At 38.8% G+C, this 19,672-nt stretch overlaps 1 protein-coding gene across 1 annotated transcript in view; it reads right to left on the reverse strand.

Moving 5' to 3' along the window:
* The window catches only part of LOC135480368 (protein eva-1 homolog C-like), a 44,380-nt gene extending 25,960 nt beyond the window's left edge, over window positions 1-18,420 (reverse strand). Inside the window, exon 1 of the mRNA XM_064760201.1 lies at window positions 18,092-18,420. Within this exon, the coding sequence (XP_064616271.1) occupies window positions 18,092-18,176 (85 nt within the window). The 5' untranslated portion in view covers window positions 18,177-18,420. The remainder of the gene's footprint in view (window positions 1-18,091) is intronic.
* Window positions 18,421-19,672: the final 1,252 nt, after the last annotated feature.

Below are 19,672 nucleotides of genomic sequence, written 5' to 3' on the forward strand. Positions count from 1 at the left end.
TCATTTAATATCAATTTTGATCTCAAGAAATCACATGATTAGAGAATGTAAATCAAGTTTAAGTAAAATTAATGGGGGCCTCCGTGACTCAGTCGGTTAGCGCGCTAGCGCAGTGTAATGACCCAGGAGCCTCTCACCAATGCGGTCGCTGTGAGTTCAAGTCCAGCTCATGCTGGCTTTCTCTCCGGCCGTAAGTGGGAAGGTCTGCCAGCAACCTGCGGATGGTCGTGGGTTTCCCCCGGGCTGTGCCCGGTTTCCACCCACCATAATGCTGGCCGCTGTCGTATAAGTGAAATATTCTTGAGTACGGCGTAAAACACCAAGTAAAATTAACGTACAATTACCAATATCACAGACTCAGTGTCATATAGAACACTGCTCCGCCACATGTCTACTGATTCATCAATATCTCAGTCTCGGTGTCATGCATAATAATAATGGGAAATCTGCACCATCTGTTTACTGATACACACTGTGCATACTGATTACCGATATCACAGACTCAATGTCATATAGAACACTGCTCCACCACATGTCTACTGATTCACCAATATTACAGTGTCTGTGTCATAATGATACATAACACCACAGCACCAGGGTGCTGACATGCGCTCAGCACTTCACAGCACCTCATTACATAACCTTCACACCTAACTCCCACTCACAATCACCAAAGTTCATCATGCAGGTATTGTTTCATCAGGTGACGTAAGATAAAACACCTGTGATTTCCCACTTGACAGCTTCCTTAACCTATCCGCTAAAGGCATTATCATGATTTATTATGTAGAGCCATAGATATTTCTTACATGGCTGCTAATTCCCACTTATAAAGAAGTCTAGATTATTGTGTCACCTCTGAGTGCACCCTGTGAGCTCTTTGAAGAGCACCCGTAAACACATTTGACTGCATTCCATTATGAATTTGTGACATTTGTTAAGTTTTTTGGGAAGGTTGATGTGTTTAACCATCTTGCTTTACAGCATAGCTGCAGGCTGTAAGTAATGGAATTGTTGTCTCTTTGGGTGGTCCTGCAGAATTGTCTTCAGCAATAGACATGCACAAAAGTAGAAATGAAATACAGTGTATGGAGGCCAAAAACACCCAAAAATTAAACAAAAATCAATAAATAAATATGTCTATGTAACAATGGTTAGCCAATCGCCCATTACAGGCTTTCTTGGTATTAGACTAGCATTAGACCAACCACAGTTTAATAACCCAGTCTTGAGTATGGTGTAAAACACCAATCAAATAAATAAATAAATAAAATAATCCAGTATTTCTAATACTCTATTACCACCATAGCTGCATGAACAACTCTACTGCTTTAGTACTGTAGTTTTCATGATGAGTTTTAACTGCACAGAGCCAGTCATGCATGCATTATTTAGCCTGTTTAATGATTACAATAAATAGTGTATTTATCCCCAATGTTATAAGGGAAAGGACTGAATAAACAGCATGCAATCTTCTCATACTTTACACAAACTGTCCGGCACACCATTTTCTCTCTCACCTAGGAAAACAGACAGACACTGTTGTGCCTAAATAAAAGCTATGGTAAGTGATATATGGCTTTTCCTGGCAACAAAGTCTAATTACTGTCCTGTTTTTATCTGGAAGTCCAGTGTGAGAAAACAAACAGCATGGTTCCACCAGGATTCCTCAGCTTTTACTGCCTCCTGTAACTGACCATATGTGTTCTGTTATCTGATGTTGCAACAGTTTATCTTATCCCAAGAGCCTGGGAAGATCTTATCTCTACCTGTTATCCCTGGTTACAGCTTGATGTGTTGTCTATCCCAACTCCTTCATTACCAGCCATTGATAAGCTCAGATTCTCCCAGTCAAGCTGAATTAAAGCTGTGGTAAACCTGGCTGATGTGTATATGAGGGTGACAGACTGTATCTAATCCCTGGCTGTCCTAGTGTCACAGCAGATAGACCACAGCTGTGTGGGATGTGTACAACAGAAACCCTTAAGACAATATCTCAGTCTAGTACAATCTCAATGTTTATTAAAAACAAATTTAAGAAAATACCATGAACATGGCTATATTTCACTGAATAAGTTCTGTATGTAATTTTCTGGTGTTATTTGGTAGGTCATAGAAGACATGGTCTGCACTGGGTAACAAGTCAATTTACATGATTTAAGGGCATAAAAGTAACAGAAATGGCATATAAATGTTTTGACAATTTTAAACAGTCATCCAGACTATATGGGAATGTGAATAAGGTAATAGGTTAACAGTTCTTTTTTTTCTGCATCAGATATTGCCTGGGAGCCCTATGTGAATAGGGAAATAGACAAATAGTTTTTTGGGATCACAGATATTTTTGGTGAAGCCCAAGGTCATCATGGGGTAACTATGGCAGCCATTCTATAATATACATGTATGAGACAATACTTACTACATTATTTTAAAAGCATCATTAATAAGTGTCTGTAGTGATTCATAAATTCCGGGCCCTTGCAATAATTATTTCACATAAGCCAGTTTTACAACATAATATGTGCTGTCAATTAAACCACTAAAAGGTGTAGGACAAATATTATAAATAAAGTGTTTAACTGTTTATAACACTGTACCAGAAATATTTTCACTTGTACATGTTAAAATACATACAAATGTAAAAAGTGATTACATTAGCATAGTAACTAACAAACTAATAATGAAGATGTTTTTAGAACATGTATTGCTCCAGTGTTCGTGGTGTCCCGGGTGCCAGGTACAAGCTCAGTCCATTAAGGTTTATCTAGTGCACCACACTAGTAGTCAGAGTTTGTTGTCTCAGATCTGACAGAGATAACCCTGCTGGATCCATGTTCACTTCTGTCCTTTTCACTACTGCAAGGGCAGATCAAAGCCCTGTCAGTCCCCTGGGTAAGTGGCATTATCACTCTACCATCAGGAACTAGCACCCACAACCTCTGGCAGGGGAGCTTCCACTAACAACCAGCTGTGCTTCATGCCCCACTTACACAATAACATGAAAACATTGAAGTTTAATAAGGCTATAGCACTGTATAACTATCTTCAAAACACGAAAAAATAATCTGACCATAGTGTATGTTTGTGTGGGTTAACGGTGTTACTTCCTGGAGAAGGTTTTACTAAGTACACACATAACTACTACACCAGCTGGTACTATATGTGCATTACAGTGCCATGATAATTATGTGTACATGATACACAACTTCAAAATGGGACAATTTTTCCAGGACCATGTATTTGTCAAATATCTCTCCAGCATTCGAATACAGAATATAATGCATGCATGTTATTACTTAAGTTCAGAATTCAAACATAGCTACAATTAAAATGTTTAAGAAAGCTTAAAAACTGTACACTGGCACAATGTACCAACCATGATTTGAATTCTTTCCTGTTCTGAGTTTTGCTTTTTAAGGACTTACAATTTATGACTTAAGTATTAAGCTGCTTGATAAATATGGGACCTAGTGCCAGGATCCCAAAGATGCCTTAGACTAAAGTCAGACTTTGTCTTAACGTGTCGTATTATTCCTGAGCTTATATTTGAACTTACACCCTAGTTTTCGATTTCAACGTAAAGAACCACTACGGTTCTCAGCATTGAAGTAAAAATCTTTCGATGTAAGTCCCAATTTTAGCGCATTAACTATTTGAAGATAAGACTAAGTTTGACTCAAGTCTTAAGGCAGCTTCTTGATCCTGAGGATTGGGATCAACACTAGCTTGGTTCATACCAAAGACTTTAAAACTGGTTTTTGTTGTTGTCTCACAAGACACTCAGCACTGAGAGCTTCGACGAAGGAAACAGGACTAGATGGCTTGATGTCAATATAACATGACTGGGTGGGGTGTCATGTCTGGTGTCTTCAGCATGATACTTCAATGTTCGCAGCACAATGGTGGCATGCACTCACCCTACCACAAGAAGACAGTTTACGTTACCACACAGAATTACTTCCCATCATCATATGACTGAAAAATTGTTATGTGCACCGTAAAACCCAAGTATACACACACACAGACACCAAAAATAAATATAATGACACAACAGTTATGTGGATCACAGGAATCCAGTGAACACTGAAGTTTATCATTATATCTTATGTCTTATCATTAAGACACTCAGTAAACTTCTTCACACAAGCCTTGTGCGCTGCTGGCTGTCTATAGGTGGTCACATTCCTGCTGACCACAGAAGCTGGCAGTGACGGATGGCGCAAAGCTCAGACACAATGTCTGATGCCCTACAAAGTGTCAACCTCACCCAACACAATCAGTCAAACAGCCAGTTCTGACAGACAGATCCCCATCATCCGCTTCAAACTACACAAACCACATCAGGCCACAATCAGATGATGTTGTGTGAACACACCGTTTTTACCTGGTAATTGACACCATCAGAGAGGTTACTTGTTTAGCTACAGGTTAATCACGGACGCCAGGCATTCTGCATTTTGCCTGTGCGACTGTAGATACTTTAACAGTGTGAAGAACTTTCCTGAACTACTACTGAACAAATATCTGAAATCTGGTTCATTTTAGGTCTACATATCCCTGAAGTTGTCATAATGTATAAAGTATTTTATGATAAAATATCCATATTTGTTAATTATAACTCCCCAATGTTCCTTGCAAAGTTTCAGTTTCATGTAAATCCCATTTTACGATTCACTGGACTTCTAAAGTGTATTGTACTCATATGAACAGATGAGGTACTCAAGCAGGTAGTTGCTGGAAATCTAGAATAGGTCAGCTTTGTATAGAATACAGAGTACAGCAATATAAATTCCTCCATGTCACAAACTGACACCACTATTAAAACAGCCTGACCACCCACATGTGCACGGGAGAGGTGTGAGAGTGGACCTGCGTTGTGGTTGATTTAACTGTTCCCCCATCCATGTAGTCCACACACCAAACATAGATAACAATACCATGGTTTACTCACAATTACACTAGACACTACACCCTCCTCTCTATACACAGATGCAATGGCACAATCATCTGTATTGGAATATAAGTGTACAAAACACAACAATAGTCCCAGTTTACTTACAATTATTTCACTCACCTCTCCCGCAATAGGCTGACTGAAATACAGGCTTAACCACATCCCATGTCACCATGGCTACAACCTACCCATTCATTATATCCCTTTTCAGAATTCTTCACTGTATATTTCACAACACAACCAATAGCTTATTATTTCATTTAATCACCTGTTAGCTTCTGCATACTTATCATAACAATAGCAGATCTGTAAAAGAATCATGTCTCTAAAATGTTGAAATTACTACTTTCTAGAAACTGATATGAGCTAAACCAAATAGTATATCATTTTTTTTGTAAAAAGTACTGAACAATTCAATTATTAGGAGCAAAACCATTAACTGAAGAATTATTATACATTTAATTACTTAAACAATATTTCATTATGGTTTAATTATCCCATTAGTGCTTTTAATTACTTTTCTACCATTCAATGAAAACCTCTTAAGAACATTTCCTCAAAAAGAACAAATTGAGAGCATTATAAAGTATTGTTGCTCTGCTGCTATGTCACATCTAAACCATGCTGATTAGCTTGTTCATTTGACAGGCTTGAGAGATCACACTACAAGAAAACGCTTTTTTTTTTTTTTTCGTGGTGTAATAGAGTAAGCCTATCAAAGTACAAAACAGCACTTAAAGTCACAATGACTCTCCTTACTGTGAGATCATTGGCTTTTCTGCCAGCCAAGGACTTCGTCTCTTTCAATTTCTTTAAGCCTACAGAAAGCAATTTGTCATCTGTGGCCACCTGCTAGTTTGCCCTGAGTATCAAACCTTCCTTTACCTGGAGAAGACTTCATCTGTGTGCCTGCCCCAGCCTGTAGAGGCCAGCTTAGTACAGTTCAGGTATACACGGACAATCCACCTTACTAAGAGCTCCAATCCTGATTTATTCTACCAAACCACTTCAACCTCACATACACCAAATAATAGAGCTGGACCAGGTAAATAAGGAATCTAGACAGTCATAATTCATGTGCAGGTAGCTGGTTGTACAGGTCAGGAGGACCGGTCACCTTTGTCATGGGATACACTCACAAAGACAGGCAAATACCTGGTTTGATCTGTTGTCAAAATGAGACAAAGGCTGTGCAGCTGAAAGGAATATATTCCACTGCCATTCGTTTTCCCTCTGTTCTCACTTCCTTTTCACATTTTTAACAAGAAAATAATCTCAAACCATTGTTCCCTTTAAAGTGAGGATTTCAAGGGTTTCAAGGGTTTCATGGAAATACCTCGTTAAGTTGCAGGTCATAGCTGCATGGAATGTGAATGTAGATGTAATATCAGCTTGTAACATACACATAGAGCCATTTGTAAACCAGCATGAAATATGTATACTTGAGGAATAATGGAAACATTGAAGATATAAACTTATAGTTTGAATGAATGAAAACTTTATTTAAAGAGGGTTACAGTGTACAATATATATGCTCTTCTCAGATAGCTATAACAATACACGGACCAGATAAATAGTATAGAACATTCCATATTTTAAAACATGAAACAATCAATACTATATCACTACATATATAAGCTGAAATCATAAATAGATAGATATGTGATCCAATTTACTGGTTGAAGTAATTTTCCACATTTTTCTGTCAAATACCTTCCCACAAAACTGTTGAGAAAATTAAACTAACTGCAATCATCATCAGGGAATAGATATGAATTCGTAATCAAACCTAAACTAAATATGTAGAAAGCTCACCACAAAAAAATGTAACGCATACATGTAGGCAGTGTGGTAATGTAAAAAAGTATGATACAAACCATACACTTTTCTGATATCACCCCTTTTCATTCAAAACAAGCACAGTACATATATATAACAACAATTCGCCACAACAGATATATAGACGAATATCACAGAAATGTTGCATATTTGTTTATAGCATTGTTCCTTTCACAACATACATTATGATGAAGTAAAAAATTTACTCTTGGGAACAGGTTCCTGAATATGCTATGGCATAACTCCCAAATGTCAACCAAATTTTGACATGGATCAAATGTGATATGCTTGGTCAGCTTTTGTTTACCAGTTTATGATATTCCAAAAATTACAGTCGGCACACCCTTTACTCTCACCAAACACAAAGCCAGGGATATAACCAACACGTCTGTACAATGAACTACATTTTGAGGTGAAAGTTTACTTTCACACATGTACATACTAACCCTATTTGCATAAGGACTTCAAAATCTAGAGCAATATGTTCCCTTTGTTCTGTAAACATCTGCCTCTTCCCTTTGGGCACAATACCTCTCTAGAAATGGGTCAGTCTTTATGATGATATTATGCATAACACGCTGGGACAAAGTTGATTTTAGAGCAATTTGCACATGGCTTAAGAGTCCTTGAACTTTAACTTCTTCACCATACTGGGAATATTGTTAATCAGACTGGTCAGTTGAGGGTGTGGCTACGGCTGATGATCACTTCCTCTAAGGCCACACCAGGCATTGTTTCCTCTACTGACCACCTGGCACAATTGTTTCGGCTCAGTCAGTAATGTCATGGTCAGTTGGCAAAATTCTCTGGACAATAGCCGGTCATCAACACTTAATCCTTATGTCCCAAATCATTCATCCCTCGACACCTAATCCATCATTATTCAGCTTCGATTAAACCAGCACTTAGATCAGCACTGAACCACAATATTTCTTTCTCCTTGATTTCGCTTTAATTGTTACACATTCCCAGTTCATTGCACACTGAAGCTATTCCATAAATTTGATACACTGCATACTTATGAAGATCCTTGGTCCAAATATTTAATATTTCGAGGTTTCCCAAAATTCATGCTGGAAGCATATCATGCTAGTTAAAAGTGTTGCAAATCACAGAAAAGGTTAACCTAATACAATATACAGGTAGCATCATCACTTAGATGGTTCCACTGCCATAATGGGCTAGGGATAATATAAAGTTTTCTAACAATAGTGTATGTGTAGTGTGTAATTTAATAAACACATTCTGATACTATTTCCCATAGTCAATTTAGTGTAATATCCCCTCTGTAGTGTCTTACGCAAATAATTATGCACGATATATATGATATATAATACACATATGGTGATATCCTTGATATCCCTGCCATGTCGTCTTGCACTCAGGTTCCTCGTTAAGCGAATGGCCCGTGTTAAAACAAAGGAGGCGTGGGTTAAAGGATAGAATACCAAAAATACTGATGGGCAAAACAACAGACCTGTCTACACAACTACTTAGTCACAGCTGAAAATGGTTGTAGCCAGCAGACAGGATAGTAATAATAACATGTTGAATCTCTCAAATTGGTTCACAACTTGACAGCTTTCATGGGAATTAACAATGAGGAATAATGTGTGACAGCTCAGCCTTCAGTGATGAGATGTGGGGGTGTTTGGACTAATTAAACCAGATCGCAGTTCATAAATGGCTAATTTCGCAGCCGCCGGGGAGTCCCAAAAGAGCTTTATTAACTCAGTTCATCCCAGAAGATAACCACAAAGCTGTAAATATTTGTATGGAACTTAACAGGGAAAAAAGATATAAAATTTGAATGTGCCAGCTGTCCATATTTGGGTGAGATTTGTTAGTAACTGGGTGCACTGGGTAACTAGGGCTGTGTGCAGGGACACCCCAAAAAAGGCAAGCTCATCCAGAGACATATGAGCCTGTAGTAAGACTGACAATGGTCTGCGTGAGAACTACCATGTCCCACCATGGTGCAAAGAGATGCAGTCCCACACCTCTTCTCTTCCATCACAAACCCTCCTCTAATCAGATTAGGTACCCACTCACACTCCACACAGGTCAGAACAATGTTCCCCCACCACCACCAGTTTCTCCCCCCCTCCCTCCACCAACAAAAGTTCCCACCAATCTGCAGAATATGGCTTTGACAATGCATTATGAGGAAATGACACGACACTGCTTATTCATTGTTTTCTTTCTGTCTCATTTTCAATAAGCACATACTAATCCATATATGCCACGTATGAATGAATATTATTATGCATACGCATGAACCAATTATATCTTACATCTGCATTGCCTATACCCTGGTCACACTAACATCTATTTATACACACCGTAACAAACGCTACATTTACATGTTTAGTGGATGGTCTGTACTTTGGCATGTATAAGCATACATCGTTTGCATCTGGCCTGGTTTTTCATGAATCATAACTGACCAAGTGAATGTTTCTGTACAACCAGTTATTAACTGCCTTTATGGCAATTGTACAAAGACGGCATGAGGATATCTCAAACAACAATGTTACAAGCTGCATTGCATCAATGCTTCAGTCTACAACCCCCAGCACATGGAGTAATTAATAATAACAGTGACAAAGTTCGATGTTTTGACCTTCTGAGAAAAAAATAAGTCGCATTAGGTTTACGAGGAACAAGTAAGTTTTCATAACAATACCAAATCTGACATCTCTCCTTGCCATAATTAATTTTCAATGTACACAAAAAAAGAAAGCACACAATACTACATTGTTTACAGACAACCAAGTTTTTGTCATCGTACAGTGCCTGTTATTTTATGGTAGCCACTCAATCACTGGAAATCATGCATTATTAGCCATTCTGGCTATTACTCATGTGATGAACAGGTTCTTGTAGACCATTATAGACAACTCACACCTATATAGCACATCAGCCCGCAGCTGCCACTCAACTAGCAATGTACCAGAATTAATGTATCTTGACAGCATGTTACAATCAAGATGACATCTGTCAGCCTGTGATACCAGGTCAGGCCTAACTCCATCTAATCTTAGCCCATTCTGACACTGGCACCAGCAAATTTAATTTCATGACTTTTTCATCAGAAGCCAAGATTTTTTTCACCCATAAAGAAGTCATAAAGTGACAAAGTCTTTCTTCCCCAAATCAAGTACCACAGGGGTTCTCTAGGACAAAACACACCACTCTCATTCATGAACACCTCAACAAAATGAATAACAAAAAGCCTGAAGATTGTTCTTTTGTACCCCTTATCTCTGCGTGGCTGGTTATCAATCAGTTTTGATGCAAAAGTCGACAGAGTGGGTCATAGCTTGTAGATTATCAGGCAGCCTAATCCCTAATCACATGGTGTTAACATAAAACCTTTGTCACCAGGCATGTCTGGGTCTATTTTCCTTTTTCTGTTAACAAAATAAGCAAACAAGTCAGCTTTCACATTAGCTCTGGCACTTGTCTGACAATGTCAGCCATGACCATTCCTCTTGGGGTTTGCAGGGACCTTTGTTTAAAACTTTTATCAATTGACCAGTCTGAGAAAACTGACCCATTAAGCTGTAGCCCCAGTGGACACATGGATTACAAGACTGAAGGGTCAGTTTGGGCAGTAATGAGGGAATCCCTCTAATGGTCAGGCAAGATAAACACTCTGCTCACTTCCTAACACTCTCTGTTCATCTCCACACAGAAGCTCTCAGGAAGGGCATTCTCCAAGGGTACAAGCTGGGCACTTTCTTATCTGGTGGCCTAAACATACAAGTAACCATCAACACCAATCTTCTTGCTAATATCCAACTGTTCAACTGTTTTTGAATTTTTTGTCAAATCTTTCTGAGGTTCAGATATGGTGATCAGAAACTTAAAATTCACCTACATTTATTCCACTCATATGGTGACAATAGGGTATTAAATAAAGAATTTTAAAGCTAAACTTCAGTAATGTCAGTTAAAGATTTCAACACACCTTGTTTGTGTAACTATCCAGACAACTTCACGATAAATATGTTCACCTAATTCAACTAAGATAACTGATTCATTAAATCTGTGTTCTAGAATCTATCAGCCTAAAAACTGGGTTAAACTTGCTGCTAAGTATAACTTAATTCTCAGAAACATTACATATGGTAAACAAAGCAAACACTGTAGCACTCCACTCCAAGTGGATCAGAATGACCCAGAGTTATGCTCTCTTAATAAACATTTTGGACAATAAATGTGAAGTGGAACCAAGTGTTTTATTTCCTGAACTGACAGAGGACAAAGACCAGACACAAATCATTGCTCAACTTTACCTCATACATGTTTAAGGTGGACCCAAATGCCATGTCAGAAAAAGTCTGAATAATGCAATGAAATCTGATCAGCAAAGTTAATAATGAGCTGAGGAAAGTGACTGTCAACTCCAAAGCAAACAGGAACTGTGCCTGCTTAGAAGGATCAAGCTGATGTGCCCTGGATCAGGCTCTGTCACATCTACATATGGCACGACAGTGAAGCCACATGTGGACAGCCCAAGAGGATGGAGACAGGCCCTACAGAATGAAGGCAGGACTAATCCTATAAATTAATGATGTTACAGCAATCAAACATAGATCTGCCCATAGATAACATACTCTCGAGTAACCTGATAGTTTGTGATACACTGTAGGCCATTAATCTTCAAGTAGACAAGACATGATATGTTAGCTCCTACATTTGTACAAAACTCAGCCACATGAGACAGCAGCCTAAGCATGCTAAGACAAATCACCCAGAATTTGCTGATCTGAAGTGAATGTTGTGGCAGACATACTTCTGATGAATACACTCAAAGTTTAACTAATTAGAAAATCACGAACACATGCTTTTGAGATCACATGAAATTGTTCACTGAATTTCAACCTGTATATTGCATCAACTCACTGAATCAGGGTGATTTTTTTTAACCGATCAACTGCCTCAGTCGGCCTACATCTGGATATGAACAGAAAAGATTTCAAATGGTTGATTCCATTCTTGTCGATGTAAAATGTGCGGATGTTATTAATGCATTTCTCAACCACTTCCTTCCCTTGCAATGCTCACTTTACAACTTATCACAACCAAACCCAAGCAAAAACCAGGCTCTGAATGGTACTTAATCTCGCAGGCATCTTAAGCCTCAAATTAACCAACTTACAGAGTACAATGTTCAGTGCAAGAGGGCTTTATTTTACTCAAAGCCTCATCACATGCAAAGATATATGGACAGTTTTCTCATTTGCCATAATGAGACCTATAATTTAACTTTTCACAATTTTATTGTTCCTGTATGCATGTTTGTGTAGTGAATATCTATTTCCAAGATCCCTAAGCAAATGAAGATCATGACATAGAGTTAGCCAGTAAATGTATATACTGGACCACACAAGGTAGAAGTCTGATGCCTGAGCACAGGTAAAACACTCATAACCCTCCAAGGTCCTACCTTGTCCGTTGTCAACACAGGGTATAATGGGGTCACTAAGGGTCAATGTTAGTCACATGGTCCACATTCCACCAGCATCTTCATTACAGAGAGGTGTGAGTCTGAAGAAAAATCAGCTAAATGGGCCCACCCCACTAGGAATGTGATAAGATAACAAAGTGCTTTAACGCCTAGACACAGGAACACCATTAAAGGCTTTCATGTAAGAGCATTGGAACTTCACAAATTCCTCAACAGTATCTATCTAAGACCTGAATAATCCATCAGCCTTAAAGTACCTGTACAAATGGATCTGGGTAATAAGTTAACCTAGAGAGTGGACTAGGTCACACGTGAACCTTAACTCACACTGATTGTGAGGATGAAAACTTACAAACTTCAAACGTAGTTAACCTACATGTAAACTGGTTGAGATACTAGAGAATCATCAATGTTTCTCCCAGAAGAAAAGCACAATATGGAACATTTTTGCAATTCATGCAAACTTTTGTGTACATTTGTGGCTTAAAAACTTGTAATTCAAACTGTAACTGAGTGTTCTCTCACCAACAAGAGCAGCATTCAGTTTTCTTGCAGTACATATTAATGATAGCAGCAGCTTTGAGTGTTGGCTACTATCAGCTCTAATAAATGGTATATGCTATTTAAAAATTGTTGAAAAACAAAATGGTATCAGACATGTAATTAACTAAAAAACATGGAATTACAGCACTGGAAGAAAAACTATTAACCACATTTCTCTGAGCAATCTGTTCAACTTAAATTCCAAAACCCTTTGCCTCAAGGAACGTACTGAAATCTCAAAAACAGAGGCTCCAAAGTTCCTCACCACTCCAACACTGTGGTGAAAACATGCTTGCATAACCTCTCCATTTCTGTTCTTTTCCACTCTTTGAAGGAAAAAAAATGTTGTTTGCTCAGCCTGCAGCATGAATGAAGTGTGGGGGAGGTGTTATAAACAACAACAGTGACAACAACAGGTGATTCTCGCCCCAAACACCCAAGTCTAACATGCACCTCAACGCTGGATTGCACAGGTAGCATGAACAACCTCAAGCCTGGCCAAGTAAACTGTTTAGATTGGCACGATAACAGTGCAGATCAGCTTATGACACAAGCCTGGTTTTACAGACAAACCCTCTAGATCCAACCCGCATGTTAGCCACATGCCAGTTCTTCACAATTTTCCTGAGAAAAGTTAGGTGAATGTGATTAAATACTTTAAGAAAGAAGATTTTGTTTGTTAAATTAAAAAATCCCCATACTGCCACATACAGTAGGCTCCCTATCACCAGACTGTAAATGTGCTAGCTTTTCTTGAACAATGCATTTTAACTGTTTTCCAAATGAGAAACAACAAGAAAAAAAAGGAGAAAAAGCAGCATCTTCAATTCAATTAGTATGCAAATGAGAGCAAAGAAATGAGATTACCTGCTCTTGGGCAGCTAAGAATGCTATGTTAAACACTTCATACAAATAGTGGGGAAATTCAATAGATGTGGCCCCAGAAAGCCTGAGTCAACAGAAGGACATGTCAACGCCTGATGTTTGGCTGATCGGCCACCAAGGTAAGGACAAGCTTTAGCTGAAATCCTCTCAGAAATAAACATGGGGCATTTCCTACATAGCTCAATTGCAAGTGTAACTCCATGTAACAGTGTGCTAAGAGATCGGGCCTTTGGAAGCTGCTCATCTCCACGGGCTGGGACATCTTGGACGCTCACAATGAAAGTGGTGCTCACTTGACATTCAGACCAGTCAGTTAACAGACCACATTTGGACATCAAATTGGATGGGATGCTGGATGCCAATAAATTGTGTAATACATGTCCAGACATTTCAAAGGTGAACAGCATGGCTAAGACAAATACCCTAATTCTTTAACTTTTTCCGTCACCTCTGGAATCAAAATTTTAACACACTCTGTGAGAACTATGGAGTGCACATAAAACATCGCACAGTTTTATAAAGCTTTCATCTTAAGTGGGAAAAATATTTTATCGTCTTTTTTGTAATAATTTTATGCATAAATTTCACTGAATAAAGAGCTTTAGTATTAAGAATACTTCACTTATACGATGGTGACCAGCATTATGCATGCATAAAACTTTGGGCCGTGGAAAGTATGAGACACTTGGAGATAGAATAGTTGGGAGACATTGGGAGAGTGACTGGTGAGTATTGAAAACATTGTAATTAGAATAATGATGGGAATAGCTACATGTATCATGCAACATCTGAAAACTGAATAGCTCAGTACACAGTCTGTGTATGAATGAAATTCTACATGTGCTACACTGTCTATATTCGCTGTGCATACTACACTCATAAATATAAAGAGATGTTTGTTTGATGGAGATGATTTGTATGTTTGTGCCATGCAAGCTTGTTGACCATCCCTCAACTAGGCGGACCGGTTCAACTGTCGTAAGTTGCCCATCATCTAAGTGTATCTGGCCATTCATCAAGTCAAACACCTCTACTCTTCTCCTCAAACTTACACTTACTACTGACAACACAACTTAAATCATGACCGCCATATCACCTACATGTAGCTCTTCTGCGTGGGTTGAAACTTAAATTTAAGCCTCTTTAAAAAAAAAACAACAAATATATTATGCCTAATCCTGCTGCCATTCACTGGGCTGTTATGTGCTTAGTGTAGCATACAACCCATGTGTCAGAAGCCTTTCACTGCCATACAGGTAAGTATTTGTGTTAAACCACATTCAGCTATAGAAGCCACATCAAAGGGTTGACTTCACTTGTGGTCTTGCACAAAACCCACACAACTTGAAAAAATAGGGGTTGAATTAAGAGGGAAAGAGTAACACAAAGTAATTCAATTGGATTACACATACTAGAAGCAATGAAATGTACGAGATTTCTCCTCTCCTGTATTTATAGGTTACTAGCAGGTATGAATGCAGAACTGTTCACAGATACTCCTTTTTCATGAAGAAATGATGCATTACATTTTTGTCACAAATGTGCGCGTGCATATATCTCTTGCTCATTGTGATATAAAATGTCTCAAAAACTATTTGACCTACTTTTTTAAAATCAATTGGATGGTGCATATATAAACATAAAGTTTACAAACTACATAACAACACTGATTTTGCCTCAACATTCACTGCCAAGATCTGTCCGAGCTACAAAAATTTATCAAATTTTTTCAAAAATTCATGTTTAATATCACTTTTTGGTATGAAGATGCTTTAGAGAATGTTACTGTTCACTGAGACCTTCATTGCAACTCTGTCTTACATATACATTTATATTACTAAATGAGACCCTGTTAGTGCAGCTCAGACCTGAATGATGTAAGGTTTGAAATTAATTGCTGGAATGTAGACTGTTTCTGAAGACACAAGAGTAAGGGTGTTTCTGATGACACCAGAGTTAGGGTATTTCTGATGACCCCCAGTTATGGTGTTTCTGATGACCCACAGTTACAGTGTTTCTGATGACACCAGAATTAGGGTGTTTCTGATGATTCACAGTTACAGTGTTTCTGATGACACCAGAATTAGGGTGTTTCTGATGACTCACAGTTACAGTGTTTCTGATGACACCAGAATTAGGGTGTTTCTTATGACACCAGAATTAGGGTGTTTCTGATGATTCACAGTTACAGTGTTTCTGATGACACCAGAATTAGGGTGTTTCTGATGACACCAGAGTTAGGGTATTTCTGATGACCCCCAGTTATGGTGTTTCTGATGACTCACAGTTACAGTGTTTCTGATGACACCAGAATTAGGGTGTTTCTGATGACACCAGAATTAGGGTGTTTCTGATGACTCACAGTTACAGTGTTTCTGATGACACCAGAATTAGGGTGTTTCTGATGACACCAGAATTAGGGTGTTTCTGATGATTCACAGTTACAGTGTTTCTGATGACACAAGAATTAGGGTGTTTCTGATGACACCAGAGTTAGGGTATTTCTGATGACCCCCAGTTATGGTGTTTCTGATGACTCACAGTTACAGTGTTTCTGATGACACCAGAATTAGGGTGTTTCTGATGACTCACAGTTACAGTGTTTCTGATGACACCAGAATTAGGGTGTTTCTGATGACACCAGAATTAGGGTGTTTCTGATGATTCACAGTTACAGTGTTTCTGATGACACCAGAATTAGGGTGTTTCTGATGACCCCAGAGTTGAAGGAGCATCCGCTACTCATGTTCCCATAACCTGAAGTTGATAGGAGATCTGAGACACAAACCTTCTTAACACTCTCAATACTGACTCAAACTAAGAGACAGCTGACAAAACAGTATCTTAATTAAGTGTACTTTCCTAGTGCGTTTGTCTCTTAAAAAGTAGGAAGTTCATTCTGCTGATACCATCAACTGTGAAGATTAGCAGGAAAATCCTCTCATGAGCCTCCTATCTGTGTAGGTCATCCATACCCAGTCCCAAAATGCAACACACCCCTAACCCACCATCATCCCACTAACCAAACCACCATAATGTCTTTAAAGAATCCTAAAACAGTTAAACTATACTACACTATACTACCCTACATCAAATAAATACTTAAATCTTTCATGTCACATCTGTGACTATGATGATGGTACAAGTAGACATAGTGCTGTTAGCACATCTTTTTGAGTCCCCATGCCTTTTATTTCTGAAGATATTTTGAAGCTGGTTCAAGGTTCCAAGAATCTGCCCTTTACTATACTAGTCTGAATCAGAAGAACACGGTCATGATGTCATAATTCTTGAATGCAACCATAAAATCATAAAATTAAAGTTTGCACTAGAGATAAATATATCATCACCATTCGGACGCATATTCTCCACTTCTATCCATGCATATGTCAGTGAATCACAACTATAATGTACTAGTTCTGCTATCATAAAAAAAATCAGCCACATATATAGGAATGCTTAGAATTAAGCAGTATTTAACTGTTACATTACAGTAAAAAGGCTGCCATGCATTACTGGGGGCATCAAGTGTACGTGTCTGGGGAGGGTAATTAATTTCATAAAAATAAACAGGTCAAACAAAAAAACAGAACCCCCCAAAAAACAATGTGCCAGTCAGGTATTTGCATGCATTTGCGTAAAAAGTTAAACTTATTAACAGGTTGGTGCTGGGGTTGGATGAGGTTACAAAGGTGTTTGTTTAACGAACAGGGAAAGTGTTACAACTGTTACAGATAAACCATTTTAACGGCTACTTTTTGTAAAATGAAACACTTGCATCACAGTGACTGTGCATACAAGTGAAGGGGCTGTCATCACGAAATGCTGCAATCATAAAGGCCATGGTCGAGCTCTTGAGACTTAAACATGTCTTCAGGTAAACAGGCAGGCTTTTCTCTTGGAACATTCCGCTTGCTCATGAGACATTTCACAAGGGCATCTAGAAACGATCTGCAAATTATCTGCCGACCGATTTGAAGTCGGTGTTTGTGTGAGCAGAGCATAGCTTGGATTTGTAACGACTCGGGGAATGCCAGCGTCTTTATGCGGGCAGATTTCAAGGTCCGCGTGTTTAAGGTCCGTAAAAGTCTGTCCCGCGGGCCGTAACCTACCGTCTTTCCAAGTACTATCACGACTTCACGGCACACTACCCAAGGCAAAAAACCCACATTAAACGCCTCAGCTACTATTAAGTAATACACAGGTGAAATACAAACACAATGTCTCGATTCTTTTTCACAGCGGCAGCACAATTAAAACGGGGTATAGATCTGAAAAGAAAGACAAAAAAAACCAACATCCTTGATGTTAGACATTACGAGTATGGGCCAAGCGCTTCATGGGAAAGGAAACTGTTTTATTTCATGACAGAGAGACAGTTTATTTGTACTTACCCGCGTTTGCTTGGGCAGAGGTAATCCAGTTTGCCAGATTACATACACTGAGTAGTACAAGGGTTGTAGCGACTTGGCATGGCATGGTCCCTCAGCTTCAAGCCGGGACGGCCTAAGACGGCTCTCTCTCCGTTCCGGCCCTCACACTTTGTCTTAACAGATCCAACTTTACATCCTTATTTACAAGCATAGTTTTCTTAATCCACCTTGTGTCTTCATCAAAATCTTATTCCTATGGATGTCATATCTCGTTCTGCCTCGTGACAATTCATAATTGGGATAATCTCGGATGGTGCACCTAGAAAGTTGGTGGCAGTTGTGGCCTTCCACTGTTTCGATTCTGTTGGCCCGTTCGTTGACTGCTCTGCTGTGCCCAGAGCATTGACAACATGTGCGTCGTGTGGCTAGCGAAGTGAGGCTCCCTAGGCAGCCCCCAACACGTGGGCGGTCAAGCAAGATTCTCGTTCAGCCGCCACACATGATGGTACAAACTATATTGCATAAAGAACGTTGATAAAACCTGTTTTAGGCTTTTTTGGGCTTCAAGTGTTATATGGAACAGCACATCCATTCTACAAAAAAAAATTTTTTTTGTGCTTTACATATGTAAACAAATATTTTTTGACTTATTTTTTTCAAAGGTGTCGATTAGATTCCAGGAACCCCATGTTGGTATAATTGGCTCACACTCCTTCAGGAAAGAAGGCGTGGTCTATATCTGTTAATGTTGCAACAAGCAGAGAGATGTCCCTGAGTTTTCTTTCTTAAAACCTCAAATAGTGTTATTATATGGCATGGCTTGTAGTGAGTCTTTACCTCATCGACCTAGTGTCGAGAAACATCATTTTGTTATGACTGATGTCAAATAACCTGTCATTCATTCAGCGAATCTATTAGCCAATGTATTTGTTGTTACTTACTCAGTAAATACACCCTTAAGTATAGGCACAAAGGAACCATTTATTTTTCAAATGGATCTGATTATACCAGAGCCTTAGTGACTATACATGTAGGGCTATATAGTGCCTCGAATATTCCATCATCTTTTGCGAGGTACCTATACATGACACCTCAGGCTGCAGACAAAGAAAGCCGTGAAGGAGCTCTTCGACCCATCATCATCGGAAAGTACATGTATTCCGGAATCCTCCAACGACAATCCCCGTCATGTTGACTAAATGCATATATGTGTACGTTACAGATAAAAGAACTGGATAATGAGGCACTTTCATATAGGCTTTCTGCTTTTCCTCAGTTAATCTCAACACCACGTGGTGTGGTTAATTCTTAATGACGAGCGTGTTTATTCATGTCAACCATTAATAAATGCAAACGGAAACAGAAATCGGATCGTACTCCATATAGGCAGATGTACTAATAATCTTTTACACCGGGCTCTGTACGTGGGCTGCATGGATTACGTTATATCTGGGCAAATAACTGCATATACACATAACATAAATATCGGCCTATACAGGCAAATAGCTTGAATAGAAGTGAAGACTGCCAACAAGATAACATATTTTAATAGTTTCCTTCGATTTCAAATTTTATCAGCCGCAAAACCATGCCTCTTGTACT

The sequence above is a fragment of the Liolophura sinensis genome, chromosome 1, assembly GCF_032854445.1.
Source record: "Liolophura sinensis isolate JHLJ2023 chromosome 1, CUHK_Ljap_v2, whole genome shotgun sequence".
In the NCBI taxonomy this organism is placed as follows: domain Eukaryota; kingdom Metazoa; phylum Mollusca; class Polyplacophora; order Chitonida; family Chitonidae; genus Liolophura; species Liolophura sinensis.